Source organism: Mirounga leonina, unplaced genomic scaffold (assembly GCF_011800145.1).
Source record: "Mirounga leonina isolate KUSES-001 unplaced genomic scaffold, KU_Mleo_1.0 Mir_488, whole genome shotgun sequence".
NCBI classification, from domain to species: Eukaryota; Metazoa; Chordata; class Mammalia; order Carnivora; family Phocidae; genus Mirounga; species Mirounga leonina.
In genome coordinates, this window is record NW_023270777.1 from 5,814,168 (window position 1) to 5,835,227 (window position 21,060).

Consider the following 21,060-nt stretch of genomic DNA (forward strand, 5'->3'; position numbering starts at 1 on the left):
TAGAGTGACAGAATAAATAAGAAAATAAGACCCATCTATTTGCTGCCTACAAGAGACTCATTTCAGACTTAAAGACAGATGCAGAATGAAAACGAAGGGATGGAGAAGCATTTATCCTGAAAATGGATGTGAAAAGAAAGGTGGGGTAGCAATACTTAGACAAATTAGACTTTGAAACAGACTAACAAGAGACAAAGAAGGACACTTCATAATCATAAAGGGTCGATCCAACAAGAAGATACAACAATTGTAAATATTTTTTAAAGATTTTATTAGTTAGAGAGGGAGCAAGCAAGCACACAGCAGGGAGCCCGATGCAGGGCTCGACCCCAGGACCCTGGGATCATGACCTGAGCCGAAGGGAGACACTTAACTGACTGAGCCACTCAGGCGCCCCAACAATTGTAAATATTTATGCACTCAACGTGGGGGCACCCAAATACTTAAAACAGTTAATAATAAAGAAAGTAATCAACAGTAATAAAATAATAGTATGGGTCTTTAACTCCCCACTTACATCAATGGAGAGATCATCCAAACAGAAAGTCAACAAGGAAACCATGGCTTTGAATGACACATTGGCGCAGATGGATTTAACAGATATATTCAGAACATTCCATCCTAAAACAACAGAATACACATTCTTTTCAAATGCACATGGAACATTCTCCAGGATAGATTACATATTAGGCCGCAAAACAAATCTCAGCAAATTCAGAAAGATTGAAGTCATACACCATGCATCTTTTCTGACTACAACACTACAAAACTACACCACAACGCTAAAAAAAAACGACCACAATAAAAAATCTGGAAAGAACACATGGAGGTTAAATAACATGCTACTAAACAATGAATTGGTCAACCAAGAAATCAAAGAAGTCAAAAAATACATGGAGACAGGGGTGCCTGGGTGGCTCAGTTGGTTAAGCATCTGCCTTCAGCTCAGGTCATGATCTCAGGGTCCTGGTATCGAGCCCCACATCAGGCTCCCTGCTCAGTGTGGAGTCTGCTTCTCTTTCCACCCCTCCCCCTGCTCATGCGTTTGCACTCTCTCTGTCTTTCTCTCAAATAGATAAATAAAATCTTTAAAAAAAATTACATGGAGACAAATGAAAATGAAAACACAAACAATCCAAAAGCTCTGGAATGCAGCAAAACCAATTCAAAATGGGAAGTTTATAGCAATACAGGCCTACCTCAAGAAGCAAGAAACATCTCAAACAATCTATCCTTACATCTAAAGGAGCGTAAATCAGTAGAAAGAAGGAAATAATAAAGATTAGAGGAGAAATGAAATAGAAACTAAAAACAAAGCAAAAAACAATAGAACAGATCAATGAAATCTGGAGCTGGGTTTTTTTTAAAAGATCAACAAAATTGATAAACCTTTAGCAGACTCATTTAAGAAAGAGAGAGGTGGGGGTGCCTGGGTGGCTCAGTCAGTTGAGCATCCAACTTTTTTTTTTTTTTTTAAGATTTTATTTATTTGTTTGTCAGAGAAAGAGAGAATAGGAGCAGTGGGAAGAGGCAGAGGGAGAAACAGGCTCCCTGCTGAGCATGGAGCCTGACATGGGACTCAATCCCAGGACCCCAGGATCACAACCCGAGCTGAAGGCACACGCTTAACCAACTGAGCCACCCAGGCATCCCGAGCATCCAACTCTTGATTTCAGCTCAGGTCATGATCTCAGGGTCATGGGATCGAGCCCCACATCAGGCTCCATGCCAAGATTCTTTCTCTCTCCCTCTCCTCCTCCCCAGCCCACTCATCATGCTCGCTCTTGAGAGAGAGAGAGAGAAGGGGCTCAAAAAAATCAGAAATTAAAGACAAGAAATAAAAACCAACACTGCAGTAATACAAAGGATTGTTAGAGATTATGAAAGATTATATGCCAACAAACTGGACAACCTAGAAGTAATGGATAAATTCCTAGAAGTATATATAACCCCCCAAAACTGAATCAGGAAGAAATAGAAAATTTGAACAGACCAATTACCAGCAATGAAATTGAATCACTAATCAAAAAACTCCCCAAAACACAAAAGACCAGATGGCTTCACAGGTGAATTCTACCAAACATTAAAGAAGAGTTAATACCTATTCTTCTCAAACTATTCCAAAAAATAGAAGAGGGAGGAAAACCTCCAAATTCACTCTATTTGGCTGGCATTACCCTGATACCAAAACCAGAGTAAAGACACTACATATAAAACAGAACTATAGGCCAATATCTCTGATGAACACAGTTGCAAAAATTCTCAACAAAATACTAGAAAACTGAATCCAACTATGCATTAAATAAGTTATTCACCACAATCAAGTGTGATTTATCCGTGAGATGGAGTTGTTCAACATTCACAAATCAATCAACATGACACATCACATAAATAAGAGAGAGGATAAAAACCACATGATCGTTTCAATACATGCAGAAAAAGCACTTGACAAAGTACAACATCCATTCATGATTTAAAAAACAAACAAACAAGGGCGCCTGGGTGGCTCAGTCGTTAAGCGTCTGCCTTCGGCTCAGGTCATGATCCCAGGGTCCTGGGATCGAGTCCCACATCAGGCTCCCTGCTCGGCAGGAAGCCTGCTTCTCCCTCTCTCGCTCCCCCTGCTTGTGTTCCTGCTCTCGCTATCCCTCTCTCTGTCATATAAATAAATAAATTCTTTAAAACAAACAAACAAAAAAAAAAAAACCCTCCACAAGTAGGGTTACAGGAACCCTACCTCAACATAATAAAGGCCATATATGAAAAGAGCACAAGCAGGGGGAGAGGCAGAGAGAGAGGGACAAGCAGACTCCCCGCTGCTCAATCGCAGGACCCCAAGATCATGACCTGAACTGAAGTCAGACACTTAGCCGACTGAGCCACCCAGGTGCCCCGGGAATCGTTCTTGATTATTCAGATGTTTTAGGCCATCAGACTATTTTTTCCCCAAGCTTCCGGTGGCTAATTCACAAAATCTGTTTCTAAATACGTGAAGGATGCTCAAACTTGAAGTCCAGCTTGCTGACTTGGAGAACTACTCCAGCTTTTTACTCTGATCCATTGTGTGCTGACTTGATAGTGCAGTTCTGATAGGGCCTTGCTTTGACCCGCGGATGGCTTACAGTCACCACTCACCAGACAGCCGCCCTGGCCCACATGCTTCAGGTTTTCCAGCACTCTGTCAGAAGACCCAGCTGGATGGACTGTGGTCACCCTCAGTCTGGAAGCTGAGGGGCATGGCCCGTATCATTCCCACTGCCCTCCCCATCCCCTCCCCTGCTCCAGAAAAATGAAAGCTGGTTGCAAAGACCATTTTCATAGGGAAGAAAAAGCAGATAGGAACTGACCGTCAGGACAGGGTGCAGCCTGCAGTCCCTCGAGGAGGAGGACATGGGTGTTGCTGACCCCCTTGTGAGCCCAGGGCACCAGCTGCTTCAGACCCATCAGGGGTGCACTTTCCAAATGGACATTACTGGCCCTCTGGAGGTTGGAGTCCTTAGGTATGGATTGCAGTCTAGGAATCTGAGCTTTTTTATTAAAAAAAAAAAACCACTAATAATAGCTCACTGACTTCAAAGAATGAAGACCTGTAGGAAAAATAAGGTTTTTACTCAAGATTATGAAACCATGCCTTTATAGGGATGAATAAAGTGGTTAAGGTCACAGCCAGCTAGCCTTTGTATCTATGATAAGGGCTCCCCACTGACCCCAGCCTTTAGTTCTAGATTCACCTGCCATACTGCCATGCAGCAAGCAAGTCAGAGGACCCTGAAATGCAGCAAGTTCCTAAGACAGGGATTCAGTGTTTTCTTGGTAAGTTTTCTTCTAGCTGACTCTTGACCTGCAAGTACAGATATTAATCAGTGTTACAGAGGATCCAGGCAGGAGGAATTTGAGAAAATTGGGCTTGAACAAATGTAAACAGGTTTCTGTAGGATAGTATAGCTGGAGTCTTTAAGAAGGGCCCACTTGTCCACAGCTTGGCCACAGAAATTTCCTGTCTGCCCACCCCAGCCTCCACCAATCTGGCAATAGCCCAAGAAACATGTTTTCCTGAACAGCTTTCAGGAAATGCTGTCCTAAAGTTTTCTCCTAAGAAAGGGATGAAACTTACACTTAGTGAATCTGCGGTGGGATTCTCTCATTTCTTCTCAGCCCTACAATGAAAATGAGTCATTCCTACTTGGCTCAAGGTCACAGGAATACTGACTTCAGAAACCAACTACAAGGTGAATGGTTTCCTCTTTTCTGGAATTGTTCTTCACTCTCAAACTGGCAAAACCTCAGACAGCACATTCTTGAAGTCTGTCACTCCCACATTCAATTAGCAAATGCAAAATCGTGGTCAGAATGAATTAACATCATATTTTAAGCGGATGTGAGAAATTTTTAAGAAAGCCAAGTTACACATTTTATGTTCCTCTATCAAAATGAATTCAGATGTCCAAATGCTGTTAAAAATTAAGTATGGCTTTTTTTTTTTTTTTTAAGATTTCATTTTTTTAGAGCCGATTTTAGGTTCACAGCAAAATCAAGAGGAACATAAGAGAGATTTTCCACATACTCCCTGCCCCCCCAGAGCCTGCCCCACTATCTACGTCTCCCAGCAGAGTGGTCCACTTGTTACAACTGAGGAGCCTACACTAACTTACCACAATCACCCACAGTCCATAGTTTACATTGGGGCTCACTCTTGATGGTGTACATTCCAGGGGTTCGGACAAATATGTATGACACGACTGTGAGACTTGGCAGAAAGGGAAGAAGAAAGGCGATCCCTTCGTTGTTCAGGCTTACTATGGAATCGGGCTACTGTTAGGGAAAGAGCCCCACACTTCCACTGAACTGAGGACACACAGAGCAGAGGTCATAAAGACCAAGGTAATGGGGTTTGTAGGGCAGAGTGCTTATGGCAGGGAGCTGCCCAGACAAAAAGCCTCAGATATCCACAGAGGGACCCCCAAGACGCTGGCTGGCTACTGCTCTGTACATGAGTGAGAAAAAAACTACCCAAGGCTGGGAAGGAACCATGACACAGGAGCAGAGAGAACAATCCTCAGAGCTCCCACAGAGCTGGGAATAGTTCCCACTAGCTGGCATACAGAGAAATTAAAACAAAAAACAAAAAACAAAAAAACAAAGTTTCAGGGAAGATTCTCAGAAGGGTATCAACTTAGTAAAAGGACTAAATTGAACCCAGACTAAGACTGAAAGCTGGTCTATACTCCCCCAACAGCAAAGATGAAATCCAAGCTGCCAACAGATCCACTGAGTTCAAGTAAATTAACTGCAGGCAAAAAAATTCTTTCCCGGGGTGCCTAGGTGGCTCAGTCATTGGGCATCTGCCTTTGGCTCGGGTCATGGTCCCAGGGTTCTGGGATCAAGCCCCGCGTGGGGCTTCCTGCTCAGCAGGGAGCCAGCTTCTCCCCCTCCCTCTGATGCTCCCCCTGCTTGTACTCTCTGTCAAATAAATAAATAAATAAAATCTTTAAAAAAAAAAAATTCTTTCCAGCACTATTTAAAGGAATAAAACAAAATCCAGCACTCAAAAATGTAAAATTCATAGTGTCTGACATGCACTAAACTAATTACAGGCATGTAAAGAAGCGGGAATATATGACCCATATCCAGGAGAAGAGTGGATCAGTTGAAATGGCACCAAAAATGGCAAGGATGATGGAATTTGCAGGCAGGGAGGTTAGGACACAATCCTGAGTTTGCTGTGTCTGTTGAAGGAGACAGAAGAAAATACGAACATGATGATGTACAAATGGAACATATAAACAGAACGTACAGAGATGGAAAATGCAATAGTTGAATGAAAAATGAGACCTTTGGAAGACTTACAGCTGATGAAAACATAGCAAAAGAAACTACCCAAAGTGAGGGAAAAAGAAAAAATACTGAAAAAAAGTAAACAGCACATCAGGGACCTGTGGGATAATATCTAGTGGTCTAACACATGTAACTGGAGTCCCAGGAAGATGGAGGTGAGAGGGAGGGTCAAAAAAAAAAAAACTTAAATAAGGGCCATGGTTTTGCAGATCTGTCAAAAACTATAAATCCGGGGCGCCTGGGTGGCTCAGTCATTAAGCATCTGCCTTCAGCTCAGGTCATGATCCCAGGGTCCTGGGATCAAGCCCCACATAGGGCTTCCTGCTCGGCGGGAAGCCTGCTTCTCCCTCTCCCACTCCCCCTGCTTCTGTTCCTGCTCTCGCTAACACTCTCTGTCAAATAAATACTTTAAAAAAAATATATATATATATATATATAAATCCACAGGCACAAGAAGCTCAACATGCCCCATGTAGAACAGACCTAATGAAAACTATGTAAAGGTACCTCATGATGAAGTTGGTGAAACCCAAGGGTAAAGCAGGCGGGATGAGGGGCAAGGTGGGAGTGGGAGTGGAGAATATGCAAAGGAGCAAAGAGAGAAATGACAGCAGACTTCTCGCAGGGAGCTATGCAAACTGGACACAGTGGAGAGATACCATGAATGTACTAAAGGGAAAGCACCAAAAAGAAAATGATAGGGGTGCCAGAGTGGCTCAGTCAGTTGGGTGTCTGACTCTTGATTTCAGCTCAGGTCATGGTCTCAGGGTCATGGGATCGAGCACCATGGTAGGCTTCTTGCTCAGTGGGAAGTCTCCTGGAGATTCTCTCTCTCCCTCTGCCCCTCCTCCCAGCTCTCCCTCTCTAATAAATAAATCTTTAAAAAAGAAGAAAACGATAAACCCAGAACTCTTGGAGTAGCCAAAATAAAAACAAAAAACCAAACTTTCAAAAAAGAAAACTAAATACAGGCATACCTCATTTTGTTGCATTTCACTCTACTGAGCTTCACAGATACTGCTTTTTTGTTTTGTTTTTTACAGATAGAAGGATTGTGGCAACCCTGCATTGAGCAGGTCTATAGGTCTCATTTTTTCCAACAACATTTGCTCACTTTGTTTCTCTGTGTCACATTTTGGTAATTCTCACAATATTTCAAACTTTTTCATTATTATTGTTATGGTTATCTGTGATCAGTGATCTTTGATATTACTGTTGTAATTGCTTTGGAGTGCACAAACCATGCCCATTTTTAAAAATATTTTTTATTTATTTGAGAGAGAGAGTGAGCAAGAGAGAGAACCCAAGCCAGGGGGAGAGGCAGAGGGAGAAGCAGACTCCCTGCTGAGCAGGGAGCCCAACACAGGGCTCAATCCCAAGACCCTGGGATCATGACCTGAATCAAAGGGAGACCCTTAACTGACTGAGCCACCCACATGCCCCAACCATGCCCATTTAAAACAGCAAACTTGATAAATGTTTATGTGTTCTGACTGCACCATTGACCAGCTTCCCTGTGTCTCTCACCTTCTCCACTTGGCTCCCTCTTCCCTGAGACACAACAGTATCGAAATTAGGCCAATTAATAACCCTACAACAGCTCCTAAGTGTTCAAGTGAAAGGAAGAGTCACACGTCTCTCACTTGAAATCAAAAGCTGGAAATGATTAAGCTTAGTGAGGAAGGCATGTTGAAAGCCAAGAGAGGCCAAAAGCTAGGCCCCTTATACCAAATGGTTAGCTAAGCTGTGAATGCAGAGGAAAAGTTCTTAAAGGAAATTAAACTGCTTCTCCAGTGAACACACAAATGATAAGAAAGTGAAACAGCCTTATTGCTCTTATGGAAAAAGTTTTAGTGGTCTAGATAGAAGGTCAAGCCAGCCCCAACATTCCCCTAAGCAAAAGCCTAATCCAGAGCAAGGCCCTAATGCTCTTCAATTCCATGAAAGTGGAGAGAGGTGAGGAAGCCACAGAAGAAAAGTCTGAAGCTAGCAGAGGTTGGTTCAGGAGGTTTAAGGAAAGAAGCCATCTCCATGACATAAAAGTGCAAGGTCAAGCAGCAAGTGCTGATGTAGAAGCTGCAGAAGTTCTCCAGAAGTTGGAGCTAAGATAACTAATGAAGGTGGCTACACTCAGCAACAGATTTTCAATGTAGATGAAACAGCTTTCTATTGGGAGAAGACGCCATCTAGAACTTCTGTAGCTAGACAGAAGTCAACGCCTTGCTTCAAACCTTCAAAGGTCAGGCTGACTCTCTTGTTAGGGGTTCATGCAGCTGGTGACTTTAAGTTGAAGCCAATGCTCATTTACCATTCTGAGAATCTTAGGGCCCTTCAGCATGATGCTAAATCTATCTGCCTGTGCTCTGTCACTGGACCAACAAAGCCTGGATGACAGCACATCTGTTTACAACATGGTTTCCTGAATATTTTAAGCCCACTGCTCAGAAAGACACCTTTCAAAATATTACTGCTCGTTGACAATGCACCTGGTCACCCAAGAGCTCTGATGGAGATGGACAGTGAGATTTATGTTGTTTTCACTCCAGCTAACACAACATCCATTCTGTAGCCCATGGATCAAGGAGTCATTTCAACTTTCAAGTCTACTATTTAAGAAATACATTTCGTAAGGCTCTTGCTGCCATAGATAGTGTGATTCCTCTGATGGATGTGGAAAAAGTAAATTGATAACCTTTGGAGAGGATTCAACATCCTAGATGCCATCAAGAACATTTGTGATTCATGGGAAGAGGTCAAAATACCAACATGAACAGGAGGAGTTTGGAAGAACCTGATTCCAACCCCTTAACAACTGAGCCACGCAGGCACCCCTGTACGTTGTTTTTTTAGACATAATGCTAGTACACACTTAGTAGATTACAGTATAGTGTAAACATAACTTCCACATGCACTGGAAAACCAGAACCTTCATTTGACTCACCTTATTGCAATACAGTTTCTTGTAGTGGTCTAGAACCGAACCCACGGTATCTCTGAGGTGTGCCTATAAGCATGTTCTCGGACAACTGAGAGAATTCATATCCAGTAGGCCTAAAATATAAGAATGTTAAAAGAAATTCTTCAGACAGAAGGAAAATGATACTATAAAGAAATCAGGGTCTACACAAAGTACTGACTGTCTCCATAGATGGTAAATATGTGAGTTGTATTAAAGACATTTTTTATCACTTAAAAATCGTAAAAAACAATTAACTTTTTAAAACAAAAATAGCAATTACTATGGGCTTTATAACATATGTAGAACCAAATGTATGTCAACAACAGCATAAAAAATAAGAGGGGGGAGGCGCCTGGGTGGCTGGCTCAGTCGTTAGCGGCTGCCTTCGGCTCAGGTCATGATCCCAGGGTCCTGGGATCGAGCCCCGCATCGGGCTCCCTGCTCCGCGGGAAGCCTGCTTCTCCCTCTCCCACTCCCCCTGCTTGTGTTCCTGCTCTCGCTCTCTCTCTGTCAAATAAATAAATAAAATCTTTAAAAAAAAAAAAAAAAAGAGGGGAAAACACAATTATCATGCCGTACGCGATGTGGCATATTATTTGAAGGTACACTGTGCTAACTTAAAGACATATACTGTAAATCCTAGAGGCGGGGTCAGCAAACTACTGGCCTGCAGGCCAAATCCAGCCCACAACCTGTTTCTGTAAGGAAACATTTACTGGAACATGGCCAGCCGTTAATTTACACGTTGTTTATAGCTGCTTTTGTGTTACAACTGACGAAGCGAGCAGCTGCAACAGATATTGTGTGGCTTGCAAAGCCCACAGTATTTACTATGTGATGCTTTACAGAAAATTTGCCAACCCCTGCCCTAGGGCAACCACTAAAATAAATTAAAAAAAAAATTGGTAGATTTAAACTCTGTCATATTGATAATTACATTAAATATAAATAGTCCAAGCGTCCAAAGTACTGATTAGAACTGTCAGAACAGATAAACAAGATGTAATAATATGCTATTGTGTTGGGATCCTGTCCCCAGATCACTCCCTCAGTTGAAGACTGGATCTCAGCATACAGTTATACATATGACTGGATTGTTATAATGGGACAGTAAGAATACACACGCAGCTGGATCATGAAGGAAAAAGTCACAGGCAGAGTCAGGAGAAATCCATATGCAGACTTCTTATGCTATATCCCTCCTGTGAGGTATCACACAGAGTATGATCCTATATCCAGAGAAAATATTTTAGGAATGAAGGGGAAATCAAGATATTTTCAGATGAAGGAAAATCATAACGGCATTTGTCACCAACAAACCAACCCTAAAAGATGGGAGGAGGGGAGAGTCTGAGATGGTGATGTAAGTAGACCCTGAACTCAACCCCTCCATGGTCACACTGAGTCTACACCTATATATAGAACAATTCCTCCTGAAAAGGAAGTGAGGGCTGAGTGAACACTTTCTTCTTTTTTTTTTTTTTTTAAGGATTTTTATTTTATTTATTCATGAGAGACAGAGAGAAACAAAGGGAGAAGCAGGCTCCCAAGGAGTGGGAAGCCCGATGCGGGACTCGATCCCAGGACCCTGGGATCATGACCTGAGCTGAAGGCAGACGCTTAACCATCTGAGCCACCCAGGCGCCCTGAGTGAACAGTTTCTGCACAACAAAGGATAGAGGACCTACATACAGTGGGGAGGGATAGTACTGAGGGACCAGGAGCAGATTAATCCGCCAGAAGAAGAGAAAGAAGGGGCAGGAAATTTATTTGAAGAAATAATAGCTGAAAACTCCCCTAACCTGTGGAAGAAAACAGACATCCAGGTCCAGGAACCACAAAAAGTCCCAAACAAGATGAACTCAAGAATGGTCCAAACCAAGACATATAATAATGTCAAAGTTTAAAAATAAAGGGAGCATCTAAAAATTGTCAAAAGAGAAGCAACGTTATATACAAGGGAAACGCCATGAGGCTATCAGCTGAGTTTTTAGCAGAAATTTTACAAGCCAGGGTGCACCTGGGTGGCTCAGTCAGTTAAGTGTCTGACTCTTGATTTTGGCTCAGGTCATGATCTCAGGGTCGTGGGATCAAGGCCCATGTCAGGCTCTGCACTGAGCATGGAGCCTCCTTAAGGATCTTTCCCTCTCCCTCTGCCCACACCCCGCACTCTCTCTTAGAAAAGAAAATTTTACAAGCCAGAAGGGACTGGCATTATATAGTCAAAGTACTGAAAGGAAAAAGCCTACAGCTAAGGATACTCTACCTGATAACGTTACCATTCAGAATTTAAAGAGATAGAGTTCTCAAACAAAAGTTAAAGGAGTTCATCACCACTAAATCAGCCATACAAGAAATGGTAAAGAGATTTTTTAAGCAGAAAAGGCCATAATTAGAAATAAGAAAATTATTTTTTAAATTTCATGAGTCAAAGCAAACATAAAAGTAGTAGATCAGTCATTTATAAAGCTAGTATGGCATTACCCTGATACCAAAACCAGGCAGACACTACAAAAAAAGAAAACAACAGGTCAGTATCTCTGATGAACATAGATTCAAAAATCCTGAGCAAAGTATTAGCAAATCTAATCCAACAATACATTATATAAATCATTCACCACGATTTATTCTGGGGATGCAAGGGTGGTTCAATATTCACAAAATAATCAATGTGAAACACCATTTTAACAAGAGAAAGGATTAAAAACATGATCATTTAAATAGGTACAGAAAAACATTTGACAAAATTCAATATCCATTCATGATAAAAACTCTCAACAAGTGGGCTTAGAGGGAACATACTTCAACATAATAAAGACCATATATTAAAAACTCACAACTAACATCCTACTCAATGGTGAAAAACTGAAAAGATTTTCCTCTAAGATCAGGAACAAGACAGGAGGCTCACTCTCACCACTGTTATTCAACATAATTCTGTAAGGCCTAAACACAGCAATGAGACAAAAAAAAAAAAAAAAAGAAAAGAAAAAAAGAAATAGAATGCATCCAAATTGGTAAGGAAGTTAAACTGTCACTATCTGCAAATACCATAATATTATACAAAGAAAGCCCTAAAGACTCCACCAAAAAACTATTAGAAGTAAAAAATGAATTCAGTAAAGTTGCAGGATACTGCATTCTGCTTCATACTGTTCATACTGTTTCAATACACTAATAATGAAGGAGCAGAAAGAGAAATAAGAAAACAATTCTAATTGCTTCTTGGCCTTTTGGCTAGGATTAAGTGAAGAAAACAATTCTATTTACAATTGCAACAAAAAGAAAAAAAAAGCCCTAGGAATAAACTTAGCCAAGGAGGTGAAAGACCTATACTCTGAAAACTATAGGACATTGATGAAAGAAAGTGAAGATAACACAAACAAATGGAAAGATATTCCATGCTCATGGACTGGGAGAACCAATATTGTTAAAATGTCCACACAACCCAAAGCAATCTACAGATTCAGTGCAATCCCTATCAAATTACCAATAGCATTTTTCACAGAACTAAAACAAATTATCCTAAAATTTGTATGGAGCCATAAAAGACCCCAAATAAAGTAATCCTGAGAAAGAACAAAACTGGAGGTATTACCATCCTAGATTTCAAGGTATACTACAGAACTGTAGGGATGAAAACAGTATGGTACTAGAACAAAAAAAGATACATAGATCAATCGAACAGAACAGAGAGCCCAAAATAAACCCATAATTATATGGTCAATTAATCTACGACTAAGGAGGCAAAAATACAATGGGGAAAAGACAGTCTCTTCAATAAATAGTGTTGGGAAAACTGGACAGACACATGCCAAAAAATGAAAATGGACAACTTTCTAGTACCATACAAAAATTAACTCAAAATGGATTAAAGACCTAAATGTGAGACCTGAAACCATAAAAATCCGAGAAGAGAACACAGGCAGTAATTTCTTTGACATCAGCCATAGAAACATTTTTCTAGATAAAAAAACCCCTGAAATACCTACATGCAAATCTAACAAAACATGTACAGGACTTGTGTGCTGAAAACTACAAAACAGTGATAAGAGAAATTAAAGAATATATAAATAAATGGAGGGACATAGTGTGTTCACGGATTAGAAGACTACATAGTAAAGATGTCAATTTTACTCAAATTGTTACACAGGTTCAACGCAATTCCTACCAAAATCCCAGCAAGAACCGTTTGTAGATACAGGGAAGATCATTCTAAAATTTATGTGGAAAAGCAAAGGAACTAAAATAGTGAAGACAATTTTGAAACAGAATAAAGTAGGAGGAAGCAGTTTCCCTAATTTCAGAACTTATTATATAGTTACTGTAATCAAGACTGTGTGGTATTGGTAGAGGGACAGACACACAAAACAGAATAAAGAAACTGGAAATAGATTTTCCCAAATATCCCAACTGATTTTTGACAAAGGTGCAAAAGCAAGTCAATGGGGGAAAGAAAGCCTTTCAACAAACAGTGCTGGAGTAATTTGACATAATAGGCAAAAATACTGACCTCAAGCTAAGTTTCACACCTTGTAAAAAATTAACTCAAAATGCATCAAGGACTTAAGTGTAAAACTTAAAACTATAAAAGTCCTGGGAGGGGGCGGGGAACAGAAATCCTCAAGCTGGGGCGGGGGGAGCAGGAAAATAGTTCTTAGACATGACACCAAAAAAACATAAGCCATAAAATAAAAAACTGATAAACTGAACTTCATCAAAATTAAAAATCTTTGCTCTAAAAAAGACCCTTTTGAAATGAAAAGGTAAGCCATAGACTGGGTAAAAGTATTTGCATTCCCATATCTGAAAAAGGACTAATATCAAGAATATATAATTTTTTGAAACTCAACAGTAAAAAAAAAAAATTAGAAAATAAGCAAAAGATATTAAGACATTTCACCGAAGAGAGTATACAGGTGAGAAATAAATACATGAAAAGACACTCATCATCATTAGCCATTATGAAAATGCAAATTAAAATCACAAGATATCATTACATACCTATCAGAATGGCTAAAACAAAAAATAATGACAACTCCAGAATGGGAGAAGATATTTACAAATGACATGTCCGATAAAGGGTTAGTATCCAAAAATACAAAGAACTGATACAACGCAACACCAAAAAAAATAAGTAATCTAACATCTCTCATCATCAGGGAAATGCAAATTAAAACCACAATGAGAAATCACCTCACACTTGTCAGAATATTCGGCTAAAATCAACAACACAAGAACAAGAAACAACAGGTGTTGGTGAGGATGCGGAGAAAAAGGAACCTCCTTGCACTGTTGGTGGGAATGCAGACTGGTGCAGCCACTGTGGAAAACAGTATGGAGGTTCCTCAGAAAGTTAAAAATAGAACAACCATGTGATCCAGTAATTCCACTACTGGGTATTTACCCAAAGAATATAAAAACACTAATTCAAAAAGACATACGCACCCCTATGTTTACTGCAGCATTATTTACAATAGCCAAGAGATGGAAGCAGCCCAAGTATTGATCCATAGTTGAATGGATAAAGAACATGTGATTATATATATAAATATATATATATATATAATATGTATTATGTAATTATACAGACACACACAATGGAATGTTACTCAGCCTTAAAAGAAGAATGAAATCTTGCCATTTGCAACAACATGGATAGATCTAGAGAGTATAAGGCTAAGCAAAACAAGTCAGAGAAAGACAAATACCGTATGATTTCACTCATATGTGGAATTTAAGAAACAAAACAAATGAGCAAAGGGAAAAAAGAGACCAACCAAGAAAGAGACCCTTAACTATACAGAACACACTGATGGTCGCCAGAGGAGAGAAGAGTGGCGGGGGGGGGGGGGGGGGGCGGATAAGTGATGGGGGTTAAGAAGAGTACACTTATCCTGTATAAGTTTCTCTTACTGCTATAATAAGTTACCCCAAGCTTAGTGGCTTTCAAGACTTTATCTTACAGTTTCAGAGCTCAGAAGTCTGAAATGGGTCTCACTTAGCTGAAGTCAAGATTTGGGCAGAGCTGTATTTATTCTGCAGGCTCCAGGGAAGAATCCACTCACTTGCCTTGCCCAGGTTCTCCCTTCCTTGAACCATGGATCCTTTCTCCATCTTTAAAGCCAGCAGCAAACCATCTTCCAATCTATCTCTGACTCCGACCCTCCTGCCTGCCTCCAACCCCAATAATCCAAGATAAGCTCCCATCCCCATTTTAAACTCCTAACTTAATCACATCTGCAAAATCCCTCCTGCCACAGGAGGTCACATCTTCACAGGTTCTAGGGATTGGGACGTGAACATATTTGGAGGGGTCATTACTCTGCCTACCACACATATCGTGGAATACTACTTACCAATGAAAAGGAATCGACTGTTTGGTACAATGAAAAGCCTGGGTGAATGTCCAGGGAATTATGCTGAGTGAAAAGCCAAGCCCAGAAGGTGAAAGGTTTTATAAATTATTCCATTTATATAATACTGCTGAAATGACACATTTATAGAAGTGGAGAACTGGTCAGTCATTACTAGGGGTTATGGAAAGGGTGAGGCCAGGAGGAAAGTCAGTGTGCCTAGAAGGGGGCAACATGAGGGACGCTGTGGTGATGGAAATGTTTGTATTTTGACCGTACCAATGTCAGCATCCTGTTTGTGATACTGTACTGCAGTTTTGCAAAATGTTAGCACTGCAGACTTGGGCAAAGGGTACACAAGACCTGTATTATTTCTTGCAACTGCAAGTGTGTCTACAATTATCTCAAATAGCTTAATTTTTTTTTTTTAAGATTTATTTATTTATCTTAGAGAGCGTGGTGGGGGTGGTGGGGGTGGGCAGAGGCAGAGAGAGAATCCCAAGCAGACTCGCCATTGAGTATAGAGCCTGATGTGGGGTTTGATCCCAGGACCCTGAGATCACGACCTGAGCCGAAACCAAGAGTCGGATGCTTAACCAACTGAGCCACCCAGGCACCCCTCAAATAGCTTAATTTAAATAGAAAGCAATGGAAAGACTTCCCAATAAATTTTATAAGGCCAGAATCGACCTGATACCAAAACCAAAGATATTATGAGAAAATAAGGGACAGATATTCCTCATAAACCCAAATACAGAAATCCTTAGCAAGATGTTGGTAAATGAAATCACACAAGACAAGAAAAGGATAATACATCATGGTTACATGGGGATCATCCCAGAACTACAAGGTTGGCTTTAACATTCAAAAATCAATCTATGGAGTTCACTGTAGGAATGTACTACATAAGAAAACTGTATGATCACCTTCATAGATGAAAAAAAAAAAGGGTTTTATAAATTTAACACCAAATCTTGATTTTAAATATCAGAAAAATAAGAAAAGGGACTTTACTCAACTAAATAAAGGACATCTAAGAAAAACCACATTTAATGGTGAAAGACAATTTTTTCCCTCTGAGTTTGGAAATAAGCAAGGATGTCCACCCTTAAGACTCTCATTCATCATAGTAAAGGTGGTCCTAGATAGTGTAATAAGGCAAGAAAAAGTTACACAGACAGGGTCTCATAAAAAAGAGGGTTTGAACTCTTTTTTTTCCCTTTGCACTAAATTTAATTTTGATACTTAATGTTATTTTATTAAAGAATCAACTATTTTTAGGGAAACTTTATTAATACCTAAGTTATAAATTGCACATAATAATGAATTAGTGGGGTGGCACAGTTGGTTAAACGTCTGACCCTTGGTTTCAGCTCAGGTCATGATCTCAGGGTCGTGGGATGGAGGCCAGCCTCGGGCTCCACACTCAGTGGGGAGTCTGCTTGAGATTCTCTCTCTCCCTCTCCCTACCAAACGCCATCTGCACGCACTCACTCTCTCTCTCAAAAATAGTAAATAAAAATCAATAATGAATTACCACGCAACTGCAGGCATGACAAAGACTGTCTCACAAGCTTGAGTATTTTTTTAAAGCATCTTTTCAGAAGGGTCCTCTGAAGTAGAGAGTCCAGTAAAGAGAACAATTTTTTGTTTCAATCCAATAATACTGTCCATGTCGGAAGACCCTTGGGGAAACCTACCCACACAGGACACCCTGAGGTGGCTTCGGAACCCTTACCCACGCTCTCCTCTGGTCAGCCCCCTCCACGCAGCCGAGCAGACACAAGGAAGGACGTGTTTTCTATCGCTGTAACAGAGTCCATTTACTTGAGGGGAAAACATCTGTAACGCAGGCTGTAATTCAGGCTGGCTGACCTGGCACTTTGCCTTTTCTTTAAAATATTAAGTTATTTATATCTGAAAATAGCCCAGCCACTCGACCCCACGTATAGAAGGTGTATATGCAATAGCTACAGTCTCTCTGTGAGGTTCACAAAGAAGTTATTTATCTATTTCCTATAAATCAGGGGTCAGAGGGTTAGTCTCTAGCTGTCACTTGGGACCCGAAATAAGTTCCTCTTAAATAAAGGTGTTTAACTTTTTTTTTTTTTTTTAACAGTCCCAAGAGTTAGGAGAGAGTTGAACCTAGAATTACATGGTCCGGTCTCCTATCCCACAAGCATGGTGACTCCAGGCCACACAGAGGCCTCTGACATTTTAGCAGTCTGCACTTGGGGCAAGCCACGCGGCCTCAGTCCACATCGGCTGCTGTAATTGAACACCAGCCTGGGCAGCTTATCAACAACAGAAATGTACTTCTCACAGTCCCAGAGGCACGGGCAGATCTGGTGTCCGGGGAGGGCCCACTTCCTGGTTCACAGCCAGTCATCTTTCTACCCTGTCCTCCCAAGACAGAAGGGGTGAGGGGGCTGTCTGGGGGCTCTTGTATAACAGGAGCACTAATCCCATTCATGAGGTCCCCACCTCGTGACCCAATCACCACCTAATACCATCACACTGGGGGTTAGGATTTCAACATAGAAATTTGGGTGGGTGGGGGAGGGACACAAACATTCGGTCCACAACACGAGCCTTGTTGCATACTCTAACCCCGGTGCAGAAATCGCTGTGCTAGAGCTGGGGTCTTCAGGAAATTGCTGGAGATCCTTGTCATAACCAAAGTTACAGAACCAAATTTAACAAGGGTTTTCAATGGAACCTTTCTTTACAAATTTCACGTAGTGGTTGGAAGAGGGTTCCTTCAAGTGGACTATGTATCTAATACCTTGATTCCAGAGGAAATCCTTGACTTGGGGCCACACAGGTCTTCCAGGCTTGGGCCTCTTGTGCCTCTGAGCTGTGCACAGAAGGCTGCAGGGCTGCTGTAGAGGCAGGAGGAGAACCCGAGCTTCAGGGTGGGTGGAGGGAGCAGGGAATCCAAAGGGGGTCTGAGGTCCGCAGTGGACATTAACTACTGTCAGTGGATGGGTGTAGACTCTGATATCGTGGAGCAGGGAGAGTTTTAAAGTCTGCAAATCAGGTGTTAGGGACAGTCCCTGTGTCACCATCTCCTGTCTGGCTGGCTGTGTGCCACTAGCCAGAGGTCCCTAAGGCCGGTTGTTTCCAGGGACTTGCTGCCCCCTCACTCTTTGCCCTCCTGCTCTTTGTCTACAGGGGGAGCTGACCATGACCAGTGACATGGAGACATTACAGAATGCCCTGTACCTGGACACAGTGCCGGAGCCCTGGGCCAGGCGAGCCTACCCTTCCACGGCAGGCCTGGGAGTCTGGTTTTTAGACCTCCTCAACCGAATCAAAGAGTTGGAGGCCTGGCTAGGAGACTTGGCAATGCCCTCCACGGTGTGGCTGACAGGCTTCTTCAACCCCCAGTCCTTCCTGACCGCCATCATGCAGTCCACAGCCCGCAAGAACGAGTGGCCACTGGACCAGATGGCCCTGCAGTGTGAAGTGACAAAGAAGAATAGGGAAGACTTCAGGAGCCCCCCTCGGGAAGGGGCCTACATCCATGGCCTCTTCATGGAAGGTGCTCGCTGGGACGCACAGGTAAGTCTTGGGGGGAGCCTCAGGGCATCCTCTGTGGGCTGATTAACTTACAAATACTGCCTCCACAGAGTGTGAACCTGAAAAGGGATGCCCTGGAATCTTCTGACCTAGGGACCCTTCCCTTGAGGCTATCAAGCCACTTCCGTGCAGCCAGGGATGGTGCAAAGAACACAGACCTTGCAGCATGGGTAGAGTGCAGTGACTAAAACCAAGGGCTCCGGACCCCGACTGGCTGGATCTGAATCGCAGCACCACCATCTACTGCCACTGTGACCCTGGGATGTGGTTCTGGCTCTCCAAATCTGTCTCCTCAAGTGTTAAATGGGAAAAGAGAGTTGCTGCCAAGATTAAATTAGTTACTGTGGAGGTCCCTTGGAATAGGGCCTGCCTGGCACAGAGAGAGCTCCAAAAGTGTTGGGAGTCGGCTATCCCTGCTCCTGGGTGCCCACGCCCGCCCCCCGCAGCCACTTTCCTCATTCATGAGCCCTGGGAGGGCAGGCGTCCTTTCTGCCTTTTACTTTGCCCCCATCTGCAAAGGGAGCCCAGTAGATACTATTTCACAGGACATTCAGAAAGGATTCCTCACTGAAGCCCAATAAAAATTTGAGTCGCCGTGAGACTGGCTCAGATAAATGACATGAGCAAGGATGGATAACTCGAGAACAAGTTCACGTTTGTTATACACATGACCCGGAAGAATTGCTTAGTCAAATACCCTGCTTGGTAAGTGACACTTAACTGTTCCCAGCAATCAGTACAAAGTTAATGGGGAAAAACTGTTAGAAGATCTACAGTATCGTAGAAGGTCCTATAAATATACATATAGAGCTGTACTGGATTAAACAGTGTCTACCAAAATTCTACCAGAACCTCAGAATGTGCCCCTGTCTAGAAATAGGGTCTTTGCAGAGATAAGGAGTTAAGATGAGGTTACACTAGAGCGGAGCAGGCCCTAAATCCAAGGACTGGTATCCTTATAAGGCCATGCTGGAAGCACAGAAACAGATGTCCTGTGAGGACAGAGGCAGAGACTGGAGTGATACATCTATGAGCCAAGGAACGCCAAGGACTGCCAGCACCCCCAGAAGCTAGGAGAGAGGCATGGGCTAGTTTCTGCCTCCGAGCCTCCAGAAGGAACAGACCCTGCCTACACCTTAAGACTCTGGCCTTCAGCACTGTGAAAGAAGACATTTCTGTTTTAAGCCATCAAATTTGTAGTAACTTGTTACAGCAGCCCTATGAAACCAATCGAAGGCCTGTTAACAGAGAGGACAATGAAGCGGGACAGTGTTAATACAGCCTGAACCTTGAGAAGAAGCTGACATCCCCCCTCCACCTGAACATTTGTCCAAGATTCCATCAGTGGGGATCACACATGGATTGTAGGTATAGGATGGCCTACGGTGGCCAGAATTAGAATACCAAAAAACACCAAACTGAACAATTAGGGAAGAAGTTCAGATGAGCACTGGCACTGTGGGGGCTGGGGAAAGAACACGGATTCCAATCATCTACCTACAATATTTTATTACCTTGTTTCTTCATAATAACTTCCCAAAAAGCAATACCCACCCACCAAGAACTCTGGTTCTCAGTTTCTGCCTCCAGAAAGATGTTAGCAAAATTAAGAGTAAGAACATCCAAAAATCCTCTCCTCCATAAAATCATAACACTGGCCCAAAATTGTCAGAACCAACTTTTTCACAGAACTCTAGAAATCAGGGTGCCTGGGTGGCTCAGTCAGTTAAGCATCTGCTTTCAGCTCAGGTCATGATCACAGGGTCCCGGGATCAAGCCCCGCATCAGGCTCCCTGCTCAGCGCTGAGCAGGGAGCCTGCTTCTCCCTCTCCCTCTGCTGCTCCCCCTGCTTGTGCTCTCTCACTCTCTCTCTCAAATAAATAGGTAAATAAAATCTTTTAAAAAAGAACTCTAGAAATCAACCAAAGGCTTTCAGGAATCCAAACAGTGTTGTTTTTTTTTTAAGATTTTATTTATTTATTTGAGACAGTGAGAGCACGCACAAGCAGGGAGGAGGGTCAGAGGCAGAGGGAGAAGCAGGCTCTCCGATGAGCAGGGAGCCCGACGCAGGGCTCAATCCCAGGACGCTGGGATGGTGACCTGAGCCAAAGGCAGACACTTAACGGACTGAGCTGCCCAGGCGCCCCCAAAGAGTGCTTATTGAAGAAAAATGTCCAACCCTCAGTAAAAGGAGCAAGCTTTGCAGCCTTTTAACTTGGCTCTGCTCCCATCCCATCCCCACCAACTCTGTGGTGGCCTTGAAACAGCAGCCTCCCAGCCGGGAGTTGGAGCACTTTCAAAGCCCCATTCCTAGAAAACCGTCATCAT

General features: G+C 42.3%; 1 protein-coding gene and 1 long non-coding RNA gene across 2 annotated transcripts in view; one reads left to right on the forward strand and one right to left on the reverse strand.

Annotated features, from left to right (window-relative positions):
* DNAH9 (dynein axonemal heavy chain 9) overlaps nucleotides 1-21,060 on the forward strand; it is a 339,619-nt gene that overhangs the window by 310,773 nt on the left and 7,786 nt on the right. The window contains exon 68 of the mRNA XM_034989621.1: nucleotides 18,325-18,714. Within this exon, the coding sequence (XP_034845512.1) occupies nucleotides 18,325-18,714 (390 nt within the window). The remainder of the gene's footprint in view (nucleotides 1-18,324; nucleotides 18,715-21,060) is intronic.
* On the reverse strand, nucleotides 587-9,095 carry LOC118000082. The gene is made up of 5 exons (XR_004676373.1): nucleotides 8,777-9,095; nucleotides 4,115-4,157; nucleotides 3,732-3,841; nucleotides 3,348-3,587; nucleotides 587-621 (listed from the first exon to the last, which is right to left on the reverse strand). It is a non-coding gene; the product is annotated as an uncharacterized LOC118000082 (long non-coding RNA).